At 32.6% G+C, this 23846-nt stretch overlaps 1 protein-coding gene across 1 annotated transcript; it reads right to left on the bottom strand.

Moving 5' to 3' along the window:
• LOC140448547 (facilitated trehalose transporter Tret1-like) lies at positions 1-22925 on the bottom strand. Its single transcript, XM_072541630.1, has 2 exons — positions 22790-22925; positions 1-1486 (listed from the first exon to the last, which is right to left on the bottom strand). The coding sequence occupies exons 1-2, from the start codon at positions 22839-22841 to the stop codon at positions 108-110; spliced, it is 1431 nt and encodes a 476-aa protein (XP_072397731.1). The 5' UTR covers positions 22842-22925; the 3' UTR covers positions 1-107.
• Between the last annotated feature and the right edge of the window lie 921 nt (positions 22926-23846).

The following is a 23846-nucleotide window of genomic DNA, read 5'->3' on the forward strand; positions in this document are numbered from 1 at the left end:
AAGAGTAAATCACAATTCTTTATTGATTTAAATTTATATTTTTTTATAAAAATAGTTTCTTAAAAGTTAACCTAACAATCACAAATACATTTAAAATTAAAATGATTTCACATTTTATTCACAGGCGACTTAATTGCAGCATTATCCACATTCTTATGTTTGAGATTCTTTGATTCACCTAACATATCTTGTATTTCTTTTAACGATTTGTCACGGGTTTCAACAACAAAGACATTAATAAAAACTATTGCTACAATGCAACATCCGCTAAAAAAATAAAACAAAGTACCTATTCCCAAAGACTCAACTATGGCTTGAAAATACTTAGCAATAAAAAAGCCCATAACGAAAAAAATAAATACAGTAAATGATAATGCTAAACTTTTTACTCTAGCTGGATATACTTCACTGGGAACTAACCAGCAAAGAGGTCCGAATCCAGAATTGTAGCTAAAAATAAATAAAGTTAATGCAACGATTGGGATAAACCTTAAACTCGACATGTCATGTTCGGAATTATCGAATATGCAATATGTTCCTAAAACCACCTGTGAAATACTCATTCCTATACCAGATAAAGTGAACATTGTTTTCATATTAAAGAAATTTACCAATAATGGACATAACGCTCCACTTGTGAGTTGCATTATACCTAATATTATAGAACAAATTGCGGGACTTAAATTGGCAGCCGTTAACTCGAAAATTTTTTGACTGTACATAAGAATGCAATTCACGCCCGTAAATTGTTGAAAAATCACAAGCATGTTACCCATAAAAAAACTTTTTGCGAATTTTTTTGTTTTAATAACGTCCAATAATCTACCTTGTTGCTGCTCCCTAATCTGCGCTTTAATTTCTATAATTTCGGTTTCAATATCGTGTCCATGAGGTCTATACGCTTCAAGAGACTTTTTAGCTGGCCCCTCTTGGCCTTTTAAAAGATAAAAATAAGGAGATTCTTTACAAAATGTCCAAGCTAGAACTGTAAATATAATCGGGAATGGAACTATAATGCAATTAAACGTTGTTACCGAGACCCAGGGACCAACAGAATAAACAAACAAATCTCCTATAGATTGGGCCATACCGACACTTGTCATTATTGTAGATCTGTTAGTTTTGCTAGTTATTTCACTTATATAAGTAATTACCAGCTGAAAAATTCCGCCTATGCTAAGTCCCATACAAAATCTAGCTATTAAAAACACTGATAAATTTGGAAATGCCGCCATTACTAAACAACTAACAGCAGCAGGTATTCCTAAAGAGCTGAATATAACTTTTCTTCCAACTACATTAGAGAGTAAGCCAGAACACCAACATCCAACACAAGCTCCTAAAATTACTATGGATGCTATCCAGGAGTCTTCTGAACTGGTAATTGTATAACCAAATGGATTTTCCGTATTGTTCTTATACAGCTTAGGTATCATGGGTGAAGACCAAACACTGCATATTCCAATCATCATTGTTGATGAAACACCTAAAAAATACTTTGCATAAAAACTTTCATAATTATTAATATAACAAGAAAAATGTATACGAAAAAATCGGATAATAGAGAATTATTGAAACCGTAAGATGAGAGAATATAATCGAGAATATAAATAAATTGTAAAAACATCTAACGAGTTCATAAGGAGCTGGGTCCTTTTATCTAAAAAGCAAATTAAAAAAATTAAAAACAGAACAAAGAGAATTTTGAAAAGAGATGCCAATAATAAAGTAAAGAAAGATAAAAATGGAGGAGATTCAATAAAATCTTCAAATACTTAATAGAAGAATATATATATATATATATATATATATATATATATATATATATATATATATATATATATATATATATATATATATATATATAAATATGTTTTGGATGGGTTGGAGTCAATAAAAGGGGCTATTGGCTAACTATTTTTTATCTTGAGCTTACAAAGTGGAACTAGAAAAAAATATGTATTAACTCACCAAATAAAATTTGTTTTGTTAATAAATTGATGTCCAAAAGTTTGGAATATTGGAATATTTCATCTTTTTATTGATTTTTATATATAAACTCTTCTGAATAGTTAAACATCATTTTGTTTCAATTCTTAACAATACTAAATAAATCTCAAAACCAGATAAACGATATGCAAAAAAATTATTTATTCTCTTGGAGTGAAAAACTTACAATGTACAACTTACATTTAGAAATAAATTAGTGTAGAAAAAAATAATTTTTAATAAAACTAATAATTAGTATTTCCTCCATTGGCCTGTATGCATGCCTGTAGGCGATTTGGCATGCTGCCGATTAACTGGTCGAGCTGGGTTTGCCGAATTATCTCCCATTCTTCGCAAGCAGTATCTTTTAGTTCTCGAAGTGTAATATGGGGATTGTTTCTTGATGCGTGTTTTGAGAATGTCCCAAGCATGTTCAATACCGTTCATGTCGGGGAAATTCAAGGGCCACTGTAATGTACATATTCCTTTTTCTTCCAGAAAATTTTGTACTGCTTCTGTTAGATAAGGAGGTGCGTTGCCATGCATAAACAAAAATTCATCAACTACTGCCCCTCAGAATAGACGTACGACAGGATTTAAAACTTCCTCGATGTACACAGCACCCGTGACTCTTCTCTCCAGAGAAGAATCGGATACCAAGCCAATTTTTGACTCATCAGAGAAAATCACGTTATTCTAGTTAGGACCATGATGCACCATTTCTCTAGCCCATTGCAATCTTACTATTTTGTGTTGGTAGGTTAGTTTAGGAACACTTTAGCGGTCTTCTACTATACAAATTTACCACATTTAGTTTACGTGTTATTGTTTGCCGTGAAATATTCAGTCCTTGAAGCCTAGAAATTTCTCTGGATATACCACTTGTAGATTCCAGACGATTTCTACGAACTATCAATGTAATTTGCCGGTCTTGTGCTGCTGTTGCACATCGACTTCTACCACTTCTGGGACGATCCTTGACGTCATCTGTATTTTTGTTTTTTTTTAATTTACGAAACAGGACTCTGAGTAACATCAACAATATTCGCGGTATAACTTTGACTAAAGCACTATTGAAACAATGCAATTACCCTAGATCTGTCAAAATGAGGTATCGCGTTTCTAGGCATTTACTGCTCAATCAAATTTAAACAAAGACTGAAATAATGTGTAAATACGCTAATCAGTAGAATGTGACCAAAATCATACAAAAATAATTCAAATTTTTTATCATTTTCAATTAAAAGCGCTCTAGAATAAATATCAACAACAGTTTTAAAACCGCCGTAGGCGTAGATATATTATTTGTACGTATTCCAGACTTTTGGACATGTGTGTATATTATAGTTTCATGAGTTTATTGAACCATACTATATTTAATATAAAAATAGAATTTCATGAGTTTAGGTTCAATAAGTAATATTAAATTTGGAACTAGATTTTATTGTCCATTGTAATCAACGTTTCTACAGGAAACCCTTGCCTTTGTCAAGATTCTAAAATGTACAAGATTATTAACAAAAGGTTATAGTAAAATATATAAAAAAAAAAACTTGCTAAAACGCAAAACGGGACACTGACATTAATGAATTGACAGAAGTAAAGATTGATATCTGATATCTCATGGTTAACTGTCATTAATATATAATTATTTTTATATGGGCGTATCGTTGGTGTTTTCGAAAAAGGTAAAATGGGGATATGTTATGACTTTAAGAGTTTTTTTATGGTGTTATATTTATTATTATTTCAATCAGATTGAAACATATTTTATTTAGGTTCTGTGTATCTTTTTTGTTTTTGATTTCGTTGGTATTTCTTTTTATTTCTATTGACTCGTATATCTCCCTTTTTTTTTGTGTTGCTTGTTTTTTAAAATTTTGATCTTTTCAAAGTAAAATTTATCCTTTTTCTCATTTTCCTGTTTTGTGAGAGCAGTGATGTTATTCTTGTCATATTTGTGAGAAATAAAGTCGAATTATATCGAGAGGGTAAAGTGGAGATAAATAAACAAAATCAATGACCGTATATTGGGTTTGGTGGTTTTACTTACATCCAGAACTTCATTTTGCTCCTGAACAAAGATTATGTTCACCATGACATGAACAAGATTGAAATGAATTTGCATAGGGGGATAGGAGAAAATTCCTACGAACAAAAACAAATATGGAAAGAAGTAAAAAACTGGCTTCAGTAAACTAACTATGAAAGGGCAGGTGTGGACCAAAATAAATGAACCAAAAAACTGACGACAGAAGCCGCAGGAATATGCAGCAGAATAATCGAGACAAAGAAAAAATAAAATAAATATGTTTATAAAAAAAATGCAAAAAATAAAAAAATATTGCAAGAGAAATTAAAAGTAATGTAATATTTTTATTGGCAGTTTACCACAATTTTAGTTTAAACTATGTTTATTTTTATGTTTCGATTTTCGGAAATTGTTTTTTTTAGAAAGAAATTTATAATATGCAAAATCATCGAGAGATAAATGTGTAATTAATAGATGATTCAAGTACGTTGTAATTTTTGTATTATTTTGAGTTTGTTTAATGAGTTTTAATGATAACATTAATGCATCTCGGATAAAGATCTCTATTTAAGTTTAAAAAAAGAAACAGTGAATTAAAATAAAATAACGTATTGTTAAATTGAAATATTCATTTTCCAAAAAGAAGATAAAAAATGGAATTATTGAAATATATATATATATATATATATATATATATATATTGCTGCAAACCCACTATTTACCGTTTACTTCTATATATATATATATATATATATATATATATATATATATATATATATATATATATATATATATATATATATATATATAGAAAAAGTACTCCAAATTTTTTTGACTAGTTTGGAAAAAATATATGTAAATACTTTTTTCTTTTTGGGTGTGGTAGTCAATAAAAACAGAGCTTTGCTAAGGCGTACTATTTATTCTGAATCCAAGCTTTCGGTGGTTTTTTGCCACCTTTATCAAGGTCTACAAAGAAAATTACTATGTTGTAACAGTTTGAATGGTGTCAAAAAAAGGGCTATAAAAAACTATAAAAAACTTACCCGAATGTAAGATTCGTGGCAGAAACAACAACGTTAAATAACATGATATACTGAAGTTGCAATTAAACTTTAAAAATTACTGTTAAAAAAACACTTTAAAATTACTAAATACGTTAAAAGTTAAAAACAAAATGAAGGACGACATGTTAAAACAGTCGTCGCTGCAAGCTTGATTTCAGTCACATTTCACGAGCAGAAAGAGAACGTGGGTGGACAATTATTGTTTAAATAGTTAGGAGAAAATACAAAAAAAAAATGGTAACATTCTACGTTAAATGTGTTCAACCAACAAAACCCACACTTGCAATTCACGTTCGAGGAGAAGCGGGAGGGATCTTTGCCTTTCCTTGACATGAGATTGCATAGATGTGAGGATAATGTTGTGAAAACACAATGGTATAGAAAACCCATATGTAGCAATAGATTCATAAGCTACCACTCTCACCATCCTCCGAGGATGAAAACTAATTTAGTCCTAGCGATGAAAGAACGTGTCAAAAGGTTATCTCATCCGGATTATCTCCAACATGATCTCAACCTCTTACGTAATATTTTTGTTGAAAATTCATATCCTCTAAGACTGATTAATAAATTAATTTTTAATGTTCCCTTTGTTAATAGAAACAACAGACTTACTATGTCACAATCAGTGCCCTCAGCACAAAATAATTCAGCTTCAACAAGTGTGTATTTTTATGCCCTTCCATATATTCCAAAACTAACCGTTGAACTCACTAAGATTTTTAAAGACTTTAAGAATATCAAAATAGCTAACAAGAACATCAAAACCATACGTCAGCTGTATAGCAAAATAAAACAACCCCTAACCACTCTAGAGACTACAGATGTTGTTTATTGCATTCAATGTACTGAATGTCCATCCACGTACATTGGTGAAACTGGAAGGAATCTGTCTAGCCGTATTATTTCTCATAAGAGTGATTGTAGATTAAACAAACCTACTTGTGCTTTGGCAGAGCATACTATCGATCTAGACCATAAGATAGATTTCAACAATGTAAAAATATTAGCCAGAGAGAAAAATAAATTTAAGAGAACTTTCTTAGAGATGGTACATATCAGCAAGAGTGATAATAACAATCTTAATAAGAGATCTGAGATCCAGAATCTTAGCAAAATTTACAATTTTATATTGACTTTTGACTGAGCTATTTTGCATCTCAGAGTTTTCTTTTTTCTTTCCTTTTTTTAAAAATTTCAGTATTAATTGAATACTTGTGATCAAACTTCAGTTACTAATTTAGTTTTGTTTTGTTTGAGTTATTATTTTTTCTAAACCTATTTACGAAATACTATTTTCTTTCGATTGCTTATGTCATAAATAACATTTTTAACTTCCCGCTTATTTTTAAGTTGGTAATACAGTTGGTAGTACTCAAAATTCATAAACAGTATTTTGTGAGACGTTAATTTCAAAGTTGTTTTTTGTATTTTCTCCTAACTATTTAAACAATAATTGTCCACCCACGTTCTCTTTCTGCTCGTGAAATGTGACTGAAATCAAGCCTGCAGCGACGACTGTTTTAACATGTCGTCCTTCATTTTGTTTTTAACTTTTAACGTATTTAGTAATTTTAAAGTGTTTTTTTAACAGTAATTTTTAAAGTTTAATTGCAACTTCAGTATATCATGTTATTTAACGTTGTTGTTTCTGCCACGAATCTTACATTCGGGTAAGTTTTTTATAGTTTTTTATAGCCTTTTTTTGGCACCATTCAAACTGTTATAAAGGTGGCAAAAAACCACCGAAAGCTTGGATTCAGAATAAATAGTACGCCTTAGCAAAGCTCTGTTTTTATTGACTACCACACCCAAAAAGAAAAAAGTATTTACATATATATATATATATATATATATATATATATATATATATATATATATTAATATGATATTGTAATTTTGAACTATGATAAAACAATAATTAAATTAATTATGATCCAATTAGCTAATTGAGACAAAAAAAAAATTATTTAATGAATTTTATTACGAATATGTGAATATGTTTCTTATCTCAGGGTTCCTATTTGAGTTTAAAAAATACCTTTACCTTTAATAGTGTTCAATAAAGAAGAAGAAGTAAAAGGAATGAATAAAAAAACTCCAATTTTTTAAATACAATTAAAATATAGTAGTAAAATAAACTTTTTAAAACGGTTTATACAACTAATGCAATCCCTTAGAAATACATGTTCCCCAAATCATACAGCTTTCACATATAAAATTACAGTTTGAAAATTAGTCCAATCTATTGTCTCGTCTCAATTAATTTCTCTCTGCGTTTTATGAAAATGATTCACTTTTATTAAATCTCTATCAAAAAAACTCCTTCCCTGGTTCTGCTTATGAAAACAGTCCTGTTGATCAAAAGAACGTACTGACTCACTTTTCTATCTCCTTTTGGAAGTGCCGCTATCTGCTTAACTACGAATCTTTCCGGGAATAGTAATTTGTTGGTACTTACAAATTCTGCACCCTTTTCATCCGGCAAATCAGCTTTCAAAACTTACTGACACTACTATTTCACAAAATCTATACTTTTCTTTCAACGTTTAAAAAAACACACACTTGTCGATATGATATCTTTTCTCACTTCCCGTCCAACAGCAGATGCCCCTATTTTCGCCTCAAAAATCATTATCGTCTCTCAATCCCTTCCATAATTTTCTGTTGACCAATCAACATCCTCGACTCAATTCTCCAAACGCCAACACTTTCCAAATTTGATTCTAAGTCACTAGAGGTTTGTATGCTAACTTCTCGATTTTCCCGAACAAAAGCTCTTTTTCCTATTTCTTCTACTGTCTTTTGGATTTCTTTAATTTCGTTTTTTGTTTCGCCTTATCTTCTTGTAAAGCTCTCTCCAGTTTCCATTTCACCTTTTCTATTCCCTCTTGTATTCTCTTTGCGTGTTTTCTCTTCCACAGTTTCTATTTGTTCATGTAAAATATCTATTTTCTTTCTCTGACTCTCTAGTTTTACTTCTGTTTCTTCCGCTATTCTATCGACTTTCTTTTGTATTTGTTGTAGATAACCTTTTACTTCATATTTTCATATTTTTCTAATTTGTTTTCTATCTGACTTATCAATTTTTTATTTTCTACACTAATTTCATCTTGATGTGCTTTCATCATTCTTCTATTTTCTACTTGCTGCGTTTTCATCATTATTCTATTTTCTTCTTGCTACGTTTTCATCATCATCATTAATTGATTTCATTTGATTAATTGAGATTCATTTGCAGTCCGTACCTTTCACATGCATTGTATACATGTTTTATTATGTATTGTAGATCTTACATATCATTTGAAAATATGACTGTATCGTCCGCATATCTAATATTATTAATGCTATTTCCGTTGACCTTCACTTCACTTCACTGTAGACGTTGAATAAGAGGAGTGAAAGTATGCACCCTTGTCGAACTCCTCTAAGTATACTTACTTCCTCTGTCAGTTCTCCTTCGACTCTTATTATTGCTTTTTGATTTTAATACAGATTCGATATAATTTGTAGATCTCTACTATCTATGTTTTTGGTCTTAACAATACTTAAAAGCTTTTCATGCCGAACTCTGTCAAAAGCTTTTTTTAAATCTATGAAGCAAGCATATATGTTCTGATTCATATCCAGACATCCTTGTGTCAGAACATTGACTCCGAATAATGCTTCTCTAGTTCCTAGACCTTATCTAAAACCCATCTGTGAATCATTTATTTCTTGTTCGAATTTCATGTGGATTTTATTATGTATGATTTTAAGGAAGGTTTTCAATATGTGGCTTAATAATGCAATTGTCCGATAGTCATTGCAATCTTTAATATTTGTGATTTTTGGAATCGTTACAAAAGTTGAGAGAAGCCATCGTTTGGATATGTGTCACGTCTTGTATATGGAGTTAAAAAGGCCTACCAAGACATCAATATTATATTCATCAACTATCTTCAATAGTTCAATTGGTATATTATCGCATCCTGGAGCTTTTCTACCTTTTGTATGTTTTATGGCATAAATAACTTCTTTCATTATTTCTGGTTTCGTGATTTCTCCGGGACCAACCTCCCGTCAACTTCTAGTTGTTCTACTTTTTGGTCATAAAATAGGTGTTCAATGTATTCTTTCCATCTACATAATTTGTCTTTCGTTCCAGTTACAGTGGTACCATCTTTTCTTTAACTTTCTTATGGGCGTTGAAAGTGTCATACCTTGGCTCACATTCCTCAACTTTTTGACATTTAATGGACATCCATGTTTCCTTAGCTTGTTTTATTTTCTGTTTTATTTGTTTATTAATTTCTTGGTATTTAATTTTTTTTTGTTTTTATGTATACTTCTTTCGTCCATCTTTTCGAGAATTTCTGGTGTCATCCATTCTTGTTTGGCAGCTTTTGTAAATGTTAATGTTTTCCGTCCCACAGTCTCTATTGTGTTGTTTATATTCTTCCATTTTGTTTCAATATTTGTAGTTTTCTTAGTTTGTTGTTTTATTTTTTGGATACTCTGATTTATTTTATTTCGAGTTTCTTGGTACGTATTTGGTTCTCTTACTTTATCAATGTATATTTGTGGTCTAAATCTTTTCATTAATGGTTTTCTCAATCTTACATACATATTTGCTACTACTGGGTTGTGGTCCAAGTTTAGATCTGCTCCAGGGTAAGTCTTCACTATAATTCTATCTTTGTTGTCTCCAGGAGCTTTCCACGTGTAGAGCTGGCGATTTGGTAATTAAAATATTGTATTCTAGACATTGTATTAAAAACAGATTACATACATATAATTTGATACAATACAAAAACTATTTAAAATCGTAAATAGACAAATTAAGTTTGAATATTTTAAAATATAGGTAATGTGCATACATTTTTATAAATATATTTATTTATAAACGACATATTAGCACGTAACCATCCACGATATAAAATGTTTGTTAAAATTAATGGATTATTGTAACGTGAATAAAAACATATTTAATAAATTAAAACTCCACATATAATATATTTGAATATTTTTAATATTATAAGAAAAAATATACTATACTACTCTCCAAAATTAACGCACCACCAAACATATAGTTTATTTCACGAAAAATGGTTGAGTGCTTAATGATTTCAATAAAACCCGACCGCAAGTACCCCAGCTTAGTCAACATTAGTTGAGCAGGTAAGTATTCAGGTAAAATTGAAGCTACTGTGGAGTGTCGTTATCTTGTTTGTATAATAAATTCCTGGTAATATAAAAACGATTAAGAAATCGTATAAAATTATAAAAACGATTAGAATACATTTTATTTAATAAAGTTGTAAACATTTTAACAGTGAGTTTCACTATCAATGGTTGATCTTTTAATGACCACAATAAATTTGTTGATCGTTAAGTATGTCCTGGAATAATTATACAGGTTCCCTCTATTCTGTATAATTTGTAAAAGTATATAAAACCGATGAGAAATTTTTAAATATACATTTTGTTTCATTTAGTTGAAAGTGTTACAAGTGTTACCAGTGTTATACCTATTTATACCTATAAAACAGCATTATGTGGCGTCCGTGGAAAAATATTGATGGTGCTTCTTCCAGTGTTCCAGAAAAGAAAAAGCATTTATCTGCTGACGCTAGAGAAATCGTAAAAACAATATATAGTTCTTTACTTACAAAAGGACTTACTGCTATTACTGCTGCCAGTAAAATATCTGATTTAACGAAAATACCTCTAACCACAGTGAAAAGAATTACATCAAATCCCATTAAGTCAAGAAAAAAGCGTAAGGATGCCGGTTCTACCAAATGTATTGACAAAAGTGATAAAGACTTAATAAGACGAAAAATTTACACAATGTACGAAGAGCAACGGATACCTACATTAGATGCTTTAAAACATTGGCTTACTAATGATGATACACAAATAAACTGTAGCCGCATTAGTCTTTGGAGGATTTTGTCTAAAATGGGCTTCAGATATCGTACAATTGACAAAAGACAAGTGCTTATGGAGTCCCATCGTTTACAAAAGTGGCGTACCGAATATATAACTTCCATAAGAAAGTACCGTACAGAAGATCGACCAATAATTTATCTGGACGAGACATAGTTTGACACTCATGAAACACCATCCAAAGAATGCTCCGATTGTTCCAACAGGTGTCAAACAAAAGCTCCATCACACAAAGGGAAAGAATAACAATTTTACATGCAGGATCAGAAAATGGTTGGGTCCCAAATACCTTATGGCTTTCTGCAAAGAACATTAAAGACTCCTGCGTGGACTACCATGAGGATACAACGGCAGAGCTTTTTGAGCAATGGTTTAAGAATTGTCTTATACCTAACCTTCCTCAAACTAGTGTGATAGTAATGGACAATGCAAGTTACCACAGTCGTCAATTACATAAGTCTCCAAGTGCAAATAACACGAAAATTTAAATTCAAAACTACCTGTTAGAAAACGATATATATTTTGAAGAAAGTTATTTAAAAAATGAACTGTTGGAAGTGTTAAAATCATTTTCTATTAAAAAAGTATATGTTTGTGACTCATTGGCCGAGGACATGGGACATACAGTATTACGGCTTCCGCCCTACTATTGTTTATTTAATCCCATAGAGCATATGTGGCATCAACTAAAGTCAAATGTTAAGTCACAAAATGTTTCTCCGACTTTAAGTGGTAGTGTAGTCGAATTAATAAGGAAATGTGTTGATGATATCTCCCCAGAAAGTTGGAAAAATTCAGTACGCCATGTAATGAATGTAGAAAATTCATATATGTTACTTTGAATCACATAATTAAACAAATTGTTATTAATCTTAAAGAGGATAGCGACAGCGAAGCAGAATTAGGTATTTAGGAATTCATAAATATATTTTGGTTATTTTGGATATTTTTTTTTTGTAAATATTAACTTGTATATATTTTTGTATATTTTTTTTTCAATTCATCTATTTTTTGTACATTATGTATTCGTTTGTATGTATATTCTGTAAATAGAACTATTATTACTGTACATTTTTAACGATATCCGATTAGGACGAGCAAAAACTTTTAAACACGCCAATTTTTTTGCTGACAGTCCTAAGCCTGTAAAAAGTGTGAAGGAAAGTACCTTTCTGAATTTAGATTCATATACTACAATTATTCACGTAGAACTAAAAAACTACTTTTCATGTTAAAAATTGTTCAATTATCAAGTATATTCACTTGAACAACCTGGAAATACCATATGAAATAATTTAATAAATTTTTATAAGCGTGTAGTACACAGCTATCAATGAAATATATTAAATAACAAACTTTCTGAATTGCGACCCTGTGTACTTCGGTAGTTTATTGAGAGACTCTTGTATACACAATAGGATCAACTCAGGTAACCATTAAGTACTCAACCATTTTTCGTGAAACAAACTTTACCATAATTGTAAAGTTTTTTTTTCTGAACAGTTGATTCGATTTCTATGATTTTCACCATATTTCACATTATTTCACATTTCACAATATAGGTGTATTTCTAAGAAATAAGTAAACCAATGTTGTTTAAAAAATGTTAACATTTTATCTTATATAACGTATCTATATACGGGGAATTAAAAAGAAAGTTGTACTTTTTCATTTTATTTTGCACCCCGTGGAATTTATTGGAAATAAACCCTATATTTTATTATTATTATGAGCTTTATCTTTTCTCAATATGTTCGTAAAAACATCTTTTATCTGTGTTAATAAATAATATTGAAAACTATAACAGTAACACAATTTTATGAACATTTTCAGCAAATGATAGCACATAAAATACTACTTACATACTTACATAAACTGGCATGTAAAACAACTCATTATTTAATCTTCGCTTACCACTGCTGGACATAGAACTCCCTCATAATTTTCCATCTATTTCGATCTTGTGCCTCTTGCATCCAATTCCTATGACAACGTTTTAGATCGTCAGTCCAACGTGTTGGTGGACGACCTCTACTTCGGTAGGCATCATCTCTTGGTCTCCATTCCAGTATCCGCTTTGTCCATCTATTGTCTGTCATTCGAGCCACGTGCCTGCCCAGTTCCATTTTAGTGTTGCTACTCTCTCTTGTGCATCAGCCACTCCTATTCTTTGTCGTAGCTGGCGATTTGGGATCTTGTCTCGTAGTAAAACGCCCAACATAGCACGCTCCATCGCCCTTTGACACACACGGATCTTTTGAACTGTTCTCCTTGTCATGGTCAACGTTTCGGTACCGTAAGTTAGCACTGGCAAAACACACTGATTAAACGTTTTTCTTTTAAGGCATATTGGTATATCAGACGATTTGAAAATATGGTTCAGCTTGCCGAAGGCTGCCCAAGTCAGTCTTATACGACGGAGAAGCTCAACGGTTTGGTTATCTTTTCCTTTCTTTTGGAATATCATGACCTAGGTATTTATAGGCCATTACCTGGTCTATGGATCTTGTTCCTACGCATATATCTTCGCTGACTACAAGATTTGTCATCATCTGGGTTTTAGATATATTTATTTTCAATCCCCCTTCTAGCGAGGAAAGGTAGAGCTGATTTAAAAGTTCTTTGGCCTCATCTATCCTATCAGCTATTAGTACAATATCATCTGCAAACCTTAGATGGCTAAGCTTTTCTCCGTTTATGTTTATGCCCTTGTCGGTCAGTTTTGCCCTGTTACATATATATTCCAAAAGCGTAGTGAACAGTTTCGGCGATATGGTGTCCCCCTGGCGTACTCCACGTTGTATCGGGAATTTCTGGGTTTGACGATCACCCACTCTAACACTGGCTGTTGCGTTTTGGTATATATGTTTAATTATATTTATATACCGATAGTCAATTCGGCATTCTGTCAAGGCTTCCAACATTTTTTGTTGATTTACGGTGTCGAATGCCTTTTCATAGTCGACAAATATTAAAGCTAGTGGTTTATTATATTCAGTGCATTTTTCTATAAGATTTTTTATTACCAGTAGGTGATCGTTTGTTCCATAGCCTTTTCTAAAACCCGCCTGTTCTATGGGCTGATAAAATTCCAATTTATTTTTTAGTCGTTTCGTAATTATTTTTGTAAATAGTTTATAAATATGTGAAAGTAGACTTATGGGCCTGTAATTCCTGAGGTCGGTAGCATCCCCTTTTTTATGAAGTATGATAATTTCTGCGTTATACCACTGGGTTGGTGTTATTGCTTCCTGCAAACATCTACTGAATAGTTTGGCAAGGACCTGCCATAATCTTTTTCCAGCCACCTTCAAGGGAACAAGGTAACACAACAATAAAACAACAAGGTAAAACAACTAAAACCTAAGAAAACATGTTTAAAAAGTTTCCTCTTCCAAAAATACTTAATGAAGAGTATTACTGCCTCTATTTCTAATTAATTTTCCACAGCGACTAGGCCTACTTAAAATTAAGCATCGTATTTGATCTTGATCAATTGCATCTCAAATTTCTTTCGCCATAACTTCCATGTCATCAAGAGAGGCACGTGGTAATTGTCGGCTCTTGAGTTGACGATCGATATTATCCCACAAATTTTTTATATGATTTAAATCAGGGCTGCAAGGTGACCAGTTTAAGGTTGGTACACCAATCTCGTTCAAATAATCGTGGACCACACGTGCAACATGAGGTCGTGCATTATCATGCACTAAAAGACAATTATTTCCTATTTATGGAGTAAAAGGAATTACATGGATAGAAAAAATATCTTCCTTTTATAGAAATAGAAAAAGGAACCTTTTTCTAAAGCAACAAGATCCGTTGGCGCTGTAAGAGATACTTCACCCGAAACCATTGAAAAAAGTCATAGGTTAAATGTTGCACTGTATATAGCGTTTCTTTGGCCATCAAATAACGCTTCTATATGAGCTCTATAGTTTATGTGTGAATAATATATGCTTCCAGTCATCATTTTACTTAAGGTGATCTCTGGTAAATTGCAGTCTACTTCTACGATAATTTACATTTAAAGATGGTGCTTTGGCTGATATCCTTACATAGCAATCTTGTAGCGAGGCGTCTTTGTATAGTATTTTTACTAGTTTGAATAATATGAACATTTACTGCTTGTATTTGTAAATATATCATTGTGACAAAACATTCTCTTATATCACGAAGTCTGATAAACTGATCTTTGCGTGGTATCGTGGCCCATTCTCTATCCTATCCAGGTCGTCTCCTATTGTCGTTTGTTTCTCAAAAATGTTGAAGCATTCTTAATATTGTAATACCAGATATTATTAACGTCAAACCTATTTTACGATAACTTAATTTTACATCGGCTAAAGGAATGGCCTGCACACATAACCTACATAAAGCAACAAAACAATCTACTGAATTGTAAACGATATTACCAGTCTAAAACAGCATTGTCAAATTTCTTATTAGCGAACTACATGCTTATATTTCATTAATGAGTATTAGAATTCAATAAAATCACGTTATGCTTTGAACGTACTTCTCTTTTTTTATAATAGAGGTATCGAGGTGTTTTTTTTTTTGAAAATGCTGATAAAACATAAAGCTATTGTCTTGTAACAGTAATAAAATATAGCGTTTTTTTCTAATAAATTCCACAGGGTATTGCAAAATAAGACGAAAAAACACAACTGTCTTTTTTTACAACTCCGTATGTAGGTAAAATGTTGACATTTTTTAGAAAACATTGGTATAGTACTACCATATTTCTAAGAAACTCATTAATATTCAGCTCAGAGGGGTGCTTTTGCTCGTGGTGTGAAATTCCATAAACCTGTTTTATGAAATGATCCGTTGTTTATATAATTTCACACCTCGAACAATGGTACCCCGCAGAGTTACATATTAATAAGTCTCTTAGAAATATGGTAGTACTATACGGTAAGTTATTAGAAATAGGCCTATAATGCAAAATTAAAACCATTGAAATCCAACCAAGCAATGGTTCGGAAGAAAAATTGTTTTAAACTTATAGTATATTTAAGATGGTGCGTTAATTTTGTAGAGGAGTGTATTATTATAGTTAAAATACTCAGTAAGTGTGTAAAATGCAGAAGAAGCAAAAAATAAGACAAACATAGAAGCTGTGCTCATGGTTGTATCATCATCATCATCATCATTCAATCTTCGCTTATCCACTGCTGGACATAGATCTCCCTCATAATTTTCCATCTATTTCGATCTTGTGCCTCTTGCATCCAATTCCTATGACAACGTTTTAGATCGTCAGTCCAACGTGTTGGTGGACGACCTCTGCTTCGGTAGGCATCATCTCTTGGTCTCCATTCCAGTATCCGCTTTGTCCATCTATTATCTGTCATTCGAGCCACGTGACCTGCCCAGTTCCATTTCAGTGTTGCTACTCTCTCTACTGCATCAGCCACTCCTGTTCTTTGTCGTAGCTGGCGATTTGGGATCTTGTCTCGTAGTGAAACGCCCAACATAGCACGCTCCATCGCCCTTTGACACACACGGATCTTTTAAACTGTTCTCCTTGTCATGGTCAACGTTTCGGCACCGTAAGTTAACACTGGCAAAACACACTGATTAAACGTTTCTCTTTTAAGGCATATTGGTATATCAGACGATTTGAAAATATGGTTCAGCTTGCCGAAGGCTGCCCAAGTCAGTCTTATACGACGGAGAAGCTCAACGGTTTGGTTATCTTTTCCTATGCGAATCTCATGACCTAGGTATTTATAGGCCATTACCTGGTCTATGGATCTTGTTCCTACGCATATATCTTCGCTGACTACAAGATTTGGTTGTATTAAAATCATGAAATCATGGAAAGGATCAAGCAACAAAGGAGATGCCCCGATAGGAAATACCAGAAGGAACGCCGAATAAAACTAATCATCGTTTCTGTTAGCATATAGAAGCAATCGACTTGATTAGCAACAGGTTGATAAATCAGAAGACGGCACCTCCAAAAGGAGGGCTAAGGAAGCAATCCCAAAACAAACATGCAATTCTACACACAATCCGTTATACAAAATGACACAGGCGTTACTCCCTTAATAATGAAAATATGAACAATGATCTATTTTTTAAATATCAAAAAGTAAGTTTTTCTATAAAGTTGACTAAAGAAAATGAGAGAATACGTGAAATGATGGGAGTCAAGCATACAATAGTTGATGACATAAAAACAAAACAGTTAATATGGTATGGCCATGTACAGAGAATGCCAGATGACAGGATTCCAAAACAGATTTTGACGTGGACACCACAAGGGAGAAGGAAGAAGGAAGGAAGAAGGAAAAGAGGAAGCCCGAGAAAAAGCTGGAGAGAGGGGATTGAAAAAGAACTAGAGGAAAGAGAAATCCCTCCAGGCCTATGGCTGAATAGAGAAGAATGGCGGTTAGGAGTCGGAAGGCGTCGGAGAACGCTGTAAACAGATAGTAGTAGTAGTGACTAAAGAAAATTGTTCCTGCAATATTGAAGCAACTTTGCAAAAAGATTTTCACAAACGTTCCAGGACAATATTTTCGACAAACATATACATAAAAGTGTCAATAAATCAGTTTGGATTTATTCGATCTGATAGCAAATCATTATAAAGAGATGCCAGTACAAAATGGAATAGAATAGAATAAAAATATTTGTATTGTCACTGAAAATTGTACAATTTTATGCAAAAACCTTATGCTAAAGAACCATTTAAGGTTGGTGTCTATAAAAATACCAAGAAATTTTACAGAATCAACGATACTGATCTAGTTGCTATTAACAAGCAAGGGTTGAAGAGCTCCTTTATAGGATAATGCTACTGTCTTATCCATGATAAAAGAGAGTAAATTAAAGTCAGAATAGGTTTTTATTTTAAGTAGATCAAAAGATATAGTTGCATGAAAAGTTGCACTATTAGAGTTTCTTCAGATGATACTGGTATTATGACCAAAAAAAATCCAACGATTTTTAAATTAGTGATGTTATTTATTAAGATAAAGAAACGTAAAAGAGCCAATACTGAACCTTGTGGTAGTTTACATGCAATGCTTCTGTGACTAGAGTCAGTATCATTTTCTTTAGCCAGTTGTTTCCTATTCCCCAGGTAAGATTGGAACCTATTCAAAGGAATACCTCGAATTAAATAGAAATTTAGTTTTTTTTATCAAAATGTGATTTACACGATTAAAAGCTTTGGCATAGTCACAAAAAACAGGGCAGTGTAAAGATTATTGTTTAATGCTTGATAAACCTCGTGTAGTATACAGAAAATATAGCATCACTGGTGCATTTATTAGAAAAAAAGCCAAACTGATCTATAAGTCTCACAATAATTTTGGATAGTACCGATAGTAAGGCAATAGGTCTATAATTGCAGGCATTTGATTTTTCACCATCCTTATAAAGAGGAATAATAATAGCTGTCTTTAGGCACTCTGAAAATATACCCTTTTCAAAAGATTCATTAATTAACTTAAAGTTGAATTCGAGATATAAATTAAAATTGATACAAGTGTATTCACCAACGACGAGCCACACAGATGAAGAGATTGAAATGTTCTTTGAAGATATTAGAACAGCCCTGAAAAGTACTAAGACGTTTTATACTCTGATAACAGGAGATTTTAATGCTAAGCTGGGAAATAGAGAAGACCAAAGTGAAACCGCACTAGGAAACTACGGCTATGGAGAAAGAAATAAAAGAGGGACCATGCTTGTAGATTTTTTATACCAAGAAAATCTTTTTTCTATGAACTCATTCTTTCAAAAAAAGCCCCAACGAAAGTGGACGTGGAAAAGTCCAGACGGTTTCACAAAGAACGAAATAGATTTTATCATTGCTAATAAAAAAGAAATTGTACAAGATGCATCTGTTTTAAACAGATTTACAATTGGAAGCGATTACAGATTGATTCGAGCAAAAATTCTGTTCAATTTAAAGAATGAACGAACAAAAATGATAAAATCAGACAATCGTAAATGGACCCCGCCCGAAAATACAGACCACTTTCGTGACATCATTGACCATAACCTTCAACAAATCAACGACCAAACACAGGTCGAAGTTTTAAACGAAAGTATCGTAAAAGCCCTTAAAGAAGCGGAGAAGTTGTGCTGTCCTAAAATGAAGAAAAAACATGAGAAAATAAGTCTCAACACTAAAAATCTGATCGAAGAAAGAAGGAGGCTAAAGGACAGGTATAACACAAACTACGCAGAATTTAGTCAACTCAGTAAAACAATAAACAAATAAATCCGAAAAGACATACGGCAACATAACATGAGAGAGGTGACAAGGGTGATAGAGAAAAATAGAAGACACAACATGTCCACAGGAAAAAAGAACATACATAAGTTAAGAAATAAACAAGACGACATTGTGACTGATAAGGAAGAAATAGTTAACAGTGGAAGACTTCTACAGACAATTCTATGAAACAAGTGAATCCGATGAAAGACGCCCCTTAATAAAGATAGAGAATCAAGGCTCAGAATTAATGCCGAACATAACTGCTGACGAAATTAAAAATGCACTTCGGGTGATGAAGAACAATAAATCCCCAGGTGAAGACAGGGTAATGACCGAAAGCCTAAAACTAGGAGGAAATAAGCTCTTACTGACACTTGCTAAACTGTTCAATAAATGTCTGTGCGAAGCGATAACACCGACGCAGTGGAACAACGCGGAAATCATCTTACTTCATAAGAAGGGAGATATCAGCGACCTTAGAAACTACCGCCTCATTAGCTTGTTGTCACAAATATATAAGCTATTTACAAGAGTTATTACCAACAGGCTAGGAAGTAAGTTGGATTTGTATCAGCCACGAGAGCAAGCAGGTTTTAGAGCAGGATATGGCACGAATGATCATTTACAAGTAATTAAGAACGTAATAGAAAAGAGTGTTGAATATAACAAGCTATTAGTTATGATATTTGTTGACTACGAAAAAGCTTTCGACACAATAAGTCATCAAAAGATGTTAAAAGCCTTAACAGAGTGCCGTATAGATCCTCGCTATATAAACATGATAAAATACATCTATCAAAATGGGACAGCAAGTGTGAGACTGGCAGATAAAAAGACCAACGTATTTAAAATAAAACGGGGAGTGCGACAGGGAGACACAATTTCGCCAAAATTGTTTACAACATTATTAGAGCATATGTTTAAGAACGCAAATCTGAGTGAAAAAGGAATTAATGTCAATAGAGAAATGCTTAGTCATTTGAGGTTTGCTGACGACATTGTCCTTTTTGCTACAAGTAGGATTAAAAATCAACCACACAAAAACACAAATCATGACAAATCTTGTGTTAAGCGAAAAGATTTCAGTAAATGGCATGCATATTGAAGAAACCACCTCATATAAGTACTTAGGACATGAGATACGCATAGGAAGACATAATCAAACGTGCAAACTAAGCCGTCGCATAGGACTCACTTGGGTGGCATTCGGCAAGCTAAGCTATGTTCTTAAATCAGAACTGCCTATGTGTCTTAAAAGAAAAGTCTTTAATCAGTGCGTGTTGCCAGTACTTACATATGGTGCAGAGACATTAACACTAACCAAAAAAGTGAGAAATAAAATTTGTGTTACCCAAAGAGCCATGGAACGATCGATGTTAGGCATTTCTCGTAGGGATCGGATCACGAACAAGGAAATAAGACGGAGACCAGGAGTGACAGATGCCATAGAAAGAATTATGACCCTTAAGTGGAACTGGGCGGGGCACATAGCTAGAATTTCGGATAACAGATGGACACAGCGAATAATACAGTGGAGACCGAGACAAGAATCACATCGAAGTAGAGGTCTTCCACCAACAAGATGGTCTGATGACCTAAAACGGATTGACAAAAATTGGATGCAAACAGCACAAAACAGAAATACATGGAAAAGACTGAGGGAGACCTATATCCAGCAGTGGATAGATCCGGGTTAAATGATGATGATGATGATTAATTAGTGAGACCAGAACTTCCAACACATCTTTTGGAAGATTTGAGAAAAATTTTATGAATAGTATAACAATCCTTCAGGAAGTTTTGATACTATTGATTGGTTGGATTAATTCAAATTTATCAACTGGTCTTATAAAGAACAAATTTGAGATCTTTTTTGAATTAGAGAGATAAACAAAATGGAATCTTTTTGTGGCAAAATAGTTGATGTTATATTTTCAGTTACATTAAGGAAGTATTCATTAAGATTTTCAGGGTTCAAAAAGGAAAATATTTGAGTAGTGTTTGTTTTATTTCGAAGATTGTTTATTACGGAACAAGTTTATTTTGCAACACTTTTAGAGCTTCCCAGACAATTTTAATAGTACGCTTTTAAGCTATCTTGATTAAGTTTTGGGGAGGTTTCTCTATACTTGGTGATATATTCAGTGACAGTGTTGGTAGTAAATTTCTTGATGTGCAGTAGTGAACGCATATTCTTGGCTGATATGCGAATACCTTTGGTTCACAGAAGCACAGTCCCACCCAGAAGTCAAGCATAAATTTTGGAATACGACAGTTCTCAGCGGAAAAATTCCTGCAAATAATCCTGCAATTATAATTGTAGAGCGTACAACAAGAGGTGAGAAATCTAATACAATATAATCAATTATCGTAGATGTTGTTTTAGTAATTCTGGTAGAAGAATTAACGTGCATTGTGAAACCATATGATATAAGTATGTTAAGTTCAAGAAATGATCCAACACGTTGCTAGGGGTTTCTAACATTTATCGAAACTAAGCAAAAAAAATGGCATGACTTACTCAGAAAGATACTTTATCAAGAATTAGACAAAAGACTGGAACTTCCCTTAACTATCTTCCTTATTATTAATTTATCCCTGGTAGTATGCCTGGCAATAACAAATAAAAGCTATACTGGGGTAGTATTGTGCTCACAGAGCATTTACTGTGACAGAATAGACTAGATCTTATACAAGGCAATAAACTATCTAAACGAACAACTGCTCCAGCATATCCAGAAGGAGTCCAAAGGATAAAATTTCCTACAAGAAGAGCCTAGCATAGTGGCTCAAATATATTTAAATTGAGTTAAATTATATGTTTGTAACAAATTTGAAATATACCTTCGGCCAGAAAACTACCCTAGAAGTCGTACAAAAGACGAGTTAAAATCAATTGATATGTTCGAAAAAACATATTAAAAACGATGTCTTATCGTAAGTGGGGGTCTAAAGATGTTTTAATTACAATTTATAGGATGCTCATTAGATCCCAATTATAGAGATATATATACAGATAGATAGTTTTATCTCATATAGACATTAAACAGCGTGCATAGTTTTGGGAAGCTGTCAGGGAGCTTTCAAATCGATTATAGAGCTTGTACTTCGTTATGGCTTTAGCTTCAGCAATCACGTTTAACATATGCCTAAAGAGTGTCGGTTAATTTAAGCCTTTAAACATTATTACCAATCAAACCTTCCCAACACAAGCTTTAATCGACCATCCCTACCAGCACCTTGGTATAAAAAAAGTACCGAAAATTAATCATACTCTCCAGCTATCCAAAACATACTCTTTAGCCAGATTTCAGACAAGCATTTTTAGAACATTAATCGACACCACTTTGAAGTATTTTATAATGATACTTCTAAAGATTAACTAGTATTGGTTGTACAGTCAGTAATAGAAACGCTCTTAAAAGGACTCTTGCTATGGTATCTCCAATTTTAAGATGGAATCAGCCGAAGACAACACTTTTGAAAGGTCTAATACATTATTAAAAAGTAAATAAAAACTTTACTTACATGCCAGTACTGTTCCTGTAAGAGTGTTAAAAATATTCTTAATTACAACCATCTTAATCCAGCAAATTTTTCAACATTCTAATATCCTAAATGTATTAACAAACTGAATGTCTACAAATCATGCATCTTATCTCTTATCTAATAAAAAAATAATTAAAAATAAACAATATATAATATAAGTGTATCTCATATCTGGTGTATTAAAAATTATAAAGGCAATTATGCATAATACTTATTTAATTTTATAGTATCTACTGCCATAGACGTCTCACAAATAATATTTTATCACAAAAAATTTAATTATTGTTGGCTGTGAGCTATTTAAAAATAAGATGTCTTGGTAGTGTTCTTCTTCTTCTTGATGTGCCTATCGGTTACGATTGTTGGCGATCATCATGGCAATCTTTATCTTATCTGCAGCAGCGCAGAAAAGCTGCACAGATGTTGTATTGAACCAGATTGTGAGGTTTTTTAACAAAGACGTTCCTTTTCTTCCTGGAACTCGTTTTCGAAATATTTTTCCTTGTAGGATGGCTTGAAGGAGAACATATCTGAATTCATTTGGCATAATATGTTCGAAGAATTGTAACTTTCGAGATTTGACGGTGGTCAGTACCTCTCGATTCTTATTCATTTTTCTGAGGACCTCCTCATTTGTGACTCGGTCAGTCCACGGGATCTTAAGGATTCTCCGATATAGCCACATCTCAAATGCTTCCAGTTTTCTGCACATATCTTCGTTTAAGGTCCACGATTCAACACCACAAAAAAGGACAGAGAAGACTTAGCATCGCAGCATTTTTACTTTTGTTGGTTGTGACTCTTGAAGAAGGCCATCTATATTATTGACTGTAGTACGTGATTTTGTTCATAAGAACTTGTAGGTCTTCTAAGTTGTCCGCAAATACTATACTGTCATCTGCATATCTAATGTTGTTTAGCCGGTAACTATTTAGTAGAATACCTTTTTCAGTTTCGTGCAAAGCTTCGATAAATATTCTTTCAAAGTACAGATTGAACACTAAAGGAGACAAAATACAGCTTTGCCTCACTCCAC

Source organism: Diabrotica undecimpunctata, chromosome 8 (genome assembly GCF_040954645.1).
Source record: "Diabrotica undecimpunctata isolate CICGRU chromosome 8, icDiaUnde3, whole genome shotgun sequence".
NCBI lineage: Eukaryota > Metazoa > Arthropoda > Insecta > Coleoptera > Chrysomelidae > Diabrotica > Diabrotica undecimpunctata.